This window comes from Myotis davidii, unplaced genomic scaffold (genome assembly GCF_000327345.1).
Source record: "Myotis davidii unplaced genomic scaffold, ASM32734v1 scaffold81, whole genome shotgun sequence".
NCBI classification, from domain to species: domain Eukaryota; kingdom Metazoa; phylum Chordata; class Mammalia; order Chiroptera; family Vespertilionidae; genus Myotis; species Myotis davidii.
Window position 1 is genome coordinate 762,591 of NW_006291554.1, and position 4,634 is coordinate 767,224.

The 4,634-nt window shown below is 44.8% G+C and overlaps 1 protein-coding gene across 1 annotated transcript; it reads right to left on the bottom strand.

The window, feature by feature from the left end:
- Positions 1 to 435: 435 nt before the first annotated feature.
- Positions 436 to 1,089, bottom strand: LOC102761208 (chromosome unknown open reading frame, human C3orf35). Its single transcript, XM_015564863.1, is given in 3 exon segments — positions 436 to 639; positions 641 to 885; positions 1,059 to 1,089. Coding segments are annotated over 3 exon segments (480 nt in total).
- Positions 1,090 to 4,634: the final 3,545 nt, after the last annotated feature.

The window sequence follows — 4,634 nt, forward strand, 5'->3', positions numbered from 1 at the left end:
TAGCTATTGTACATCAATGCTGCTTCAGTAAGACTGTTATTGTGTTCATAGAGGTCAGTGTTCCTAAAATTTATTTGACCATGACTCTTATTTTTTTAAATAGGTTTTTATTGATTTCAGAGAAAGGGAGGGGGAAAGATAGAAACGTCAATGATGAGAGAGACTCATCAATTGGCTGCCGCTTGCACGCCCCCCACTGGGGAACGAGCCTGCTACCTGGGCATGCGCCCTGATGGGGAATCGAACTGGTGACCTCCTGATTCATAGGTTGTCACTCAACCACTGAGCCACACTAGCCGGGCTGACCATGACCCACGCTCCCTGCTCACCTGTTGCCCCAGTTTGCAGAACCGTGGCATGCATACGCAATGAGTCAGAACTAGCACTGATCTACTTCATGCTGGCTGAGGGCCCTGCAGGAAGCGATTTACACTTTCAGAGCCTCGGTGCTCTCATCTGTAAAATGGACCTGTGGCCAGGATTAAAGCAATGAATGCCTGCCACATAGAAGGGTCTTAAAATCTTTAGTCCCCTCACTGCCCCAGAAATCAAACCAGCCATATTTATTGTTTTCCCCATTGCACGAACTTTATTTTTAACTAACGAATCCAGCATTCCGTCATCTTGGGTCCAAGGGTCCGAGGGGAAAGACGTTGAAATGCTCAGCACTACTCTGTGGGCCCATCTGCTCTGCATTAGCCGGCCTCCCTCTGTTTATTATTCCTGGTGTTAAATCTCCTCCAATTCTTGTGTGAAAAGTTCGGACACACAATAACCGCTTTATCACGTTTTCCAAACCGGGGCCTGCTTGGGAGCGTTCACACCTTCTGCTTGTTGCCATTGTCTTCGTGTGGACTCGGGTTTCTGAAAAAGGCAGTGGGAGCGCTTCACCGAAAACACTGGTGTGTCAGCTGGACGCAGACGAAGAGCATCGAAGGACGGAGAGGAGATGTCATTGGAACGAGAACCTCCCACACGGCTCTGTGTCGGCACTGAGGCTCCAGCTGGTCAGCCCCTCCCTCAGCCTCTCTTCTTTGGGGGTACACATGGGATAATACCCCCGAAAAAGACAAACAGAAACATGTCCATGTTCGGGTCTAGAATGAAAAGCGCACAGATCTCTGTGAAATACACACAGCCTAACAACAATATTGGTCACCACTCGTTGAGTCTTATTTGTGTGCCATGTTTCGCTAAGTGCTATTTCATTCAAACCTCCCTGTTGTAGTCACATATAGAAATGTTTAAAAATACCTAAAAATGTTTTCAAAGGTTTTAAAATGTTTGAGTTAACTTTCCTGAAACTTAAAGCGTGAAAGTAAGGACACACACCCCACTCCCCTGAGCGTGTGTATCCCATAGATAAGGACTTGAACTTCAATTACTGACTTAGAGTGACTTGCTATGATAGATAGATGTTCGCCTATGTAATTGCTGATGATCACTTGTAGCCCTGACATAATTATAAGATAAACACCTGGACTGCTGTGGGTACGAACAGGCTATAAAAACGGATCCCCAAGGAGACCTCTTCGATCATTGCTTGATCACTGGACGCACTGCCGTCGCTGATCGCTCTGAGCACCGCACTAGTGGCTGATGGCTGGATTGCCTTTGGCATCGCTGATCGGCCCGGTCTGGGTGCTGCCTCCACAGCTCAGTGCCAATCGAGACGGGCGCTCTGAACATCTGAATCTCAGGTGCCCGCACCGCTTTCCGCACCCTTGTTCCTGCCAGACGACAGAAGACGGCCAGTACACCCGCCCGGCTCACACACCGAGACCCGGGCTGGAACATCGCGAAGAAACTGGTCCTGACCAGACCCTGCCAGCCGAGATGGCACCACAGCTGCTGCAAGAGGAATCTCAATGTCACTGGGATCCCGTTAAGTCTGTACCCACAGCACAGGAATTTGTGTGAGTAATAAAGTGCTATGTGATTTGCAGCTGCATCATTTTGTGTGGCGTAATTCCTCCGGCAGTCTCTATAATATTACATGTTTTAATTATAAGGCCAGGTGATGATGCCTACCCTTGGTCCTGCCTGCTCAGAGTGGTCTCTTTGCTGGCAACTACTTGATATGTCCGAACGCCTGCATGATTAAGTTTATCTGAAGGGATGCCTTGGATAACACCCTTCCTTTCTCAGACAATCGGTGCAGTCAGCAGTTGAACCGGGTATTTGACTCCATTGGATTTTCTAAATTATCCTATCTAATAAAAGGCTAGTATGCAAATTGACCGAACGCAGAACTACTGGTCGCTATAACGCACACTGACCACCAGGGGGCAGATGCTCAATGCAGGAGCTGCCCCCTGGTGGTCATGCACTCCCACAGGGGGAGCACTGCTCAGCCATAAGTCAGGCTCACGGCTGGCAAGCAGCACAGGGGTGGTGGCAGGAGCCTCTCCCACCTCCACGGCAGTGCTAAGGATGTCCGACATCCCCCTAGGGCTCCTGGACTGGGAAAGGGTGCAGGGTGGGCTGAGAGACCCCTCCCCGCCGCAAGTGCACAAATGTCCTGCACCGGGCCTCTAGTAAATTATAAAAAGGACCGAATAACAAAATAACTCCCCAGTGCTGATCACACTAAAAAGGGGGAGATTTACAATAACTCTGGAGAAATTACCATATGAAAGGCTGGCTATTAAAGGCTAAACTTATAATAAAAAGAAACTGAAACTAAAAGGTAGGCTTACATTAGAATTTAAATATCCACATACGGAAGGTTTCTGCCCTTTTGGCAGAGACGGAGCAAGAATAAAATGGAGCGAATGAGAACATTTTTTAAGAACTTATTTAAAAAGAACGATCCTCCTTTTAACACTAGCCCTGGGAGCCCATGGAGGACAACAGAAGAAACTCTTAGGACAAAATATAAAATACCTATAGTAGAAGACATCCAGTGTGATCTAACCGAACCATATAAACCCCATAATGACAGGGCGAAACCAAAAGAAATTACAGGAATATTATTACAAACAATTGAAAAAGGAGGTGAAGATAGGTTAAAAGGAAAAGATTTAGCAAGAAAAGTTATACAAAAAGTAAAGGCAGACCAAACAATAATCAGAAAAAAAAAAAAAGCAAATTAAAACAGAACAGCCAAGAACAGAGGAAACTATTGAGTTCACAGCATACAATAGAAGTGAATTTAATGATCTAAGAAAAATATTTATTTATTTATTTTAAATATATCTTATTGATTTTTTTACAGAGAGGAAGGGAGAGGGTAGAGAGTTAGAAACATTGATGGGAGAGAAACATTGATCAGCTGCCCCTTGCACACTCCCTACTGGGTATGTATCCGCAACCAAGGTACATGCCCTTGACCAGAAGCGAACCTGGGACCCTTCAGTCCGCAGGCCGACGCTCTATCCACTGAGCCAAACTGGTCAGGGCAGAAAAATATTTATTAAAGGAGAACTGACTGACGTAGATTGGCTCGTAAAAATCTATGAAACTCGGGGAAATACCACTTTACTTTCAAAAGAAGAGCCTGAGGCAGTCATAGATGCTGCTGAGAATTCTAAAATCCAATACCAATTAAAACTATTAGTAGATGAACCAAGGGATGTAGTGCTGTCATTATGGAAATGGATCAGCAGGGCATGGAAAATAGCATATCCAGTCCTAGATTTAACATCAACACACTTCTCCTGTAAATGGAAGAGCATAAAAGAACTCCAGTCACAGCTTAGAGAACTGGTAATACTAATGGGAATGTACCAGGAAGGACTAGGATCCCCATGGGAAAGTAGAAATGTATCAGGAATCATTAAGACCTTAATATTAGGAGCCCCCGATGAGTATAAAATACAATTACAAACTCTCCTTGGATCAGCAAATTCTGCTGAAGAAATTTGAAACAAGATACAGCTACATGATGATATTATAAGTACTAGACAATTTTCCTTCGCTACAAAGGAAGGCTTAAGATCAGAAACTTATATATCAGACAATGCCTAACTTAAATAGAAACCCCAGAGGTACATTTTATCGAAGACCTAACTCACAACAATACACACGTACCAATAATGATAAGAACTCGTATAGAGGCCCGTTTGGATCACAGGATAATTTTAAAGAAAAATCTCTGTCACCAAATTACCTAAAAAACCAGGCACAGCCCTAACCGGTGTAGCTCAGTGGATAGAGCGTCAGCCTGCGGACTGAAAGGTCCCAGGTTTGACTCCAGTCAAGGGCATGTACCTGGGTTGCAGGCACATCCCCAGTAGGGAGTTGATGGATGTTTCTAACTCTCTATCCCTCTCCCTCTCCCTCTCCCTTCCTCTCTGTAAAAAATATCAATAAAATATATTTTTAAAAACACAGGCACAATACTGGGGAAGCAATAATCCATTTAGGGAGAATTACAAAGACAGATACAAACAGGAGAACAATCCTTTCAAACAAACACTAGCACAAGAAAAACCTTCCCTAGACAACAGAATACTAGCCCTTTCCTACAAGGAAATGCCAAACAGGGAAACTCCAGAGCCCCCTGCTGGAAGAATCAGCAACCAAGGGGAGGTGGGGGGCATTCACAATTTTAAAGGACACAGTGCCATCATGTGGCCTGTGGGCAAACTACATACAAAAAGATAACGCCATACATTACCTTACAAGTACTC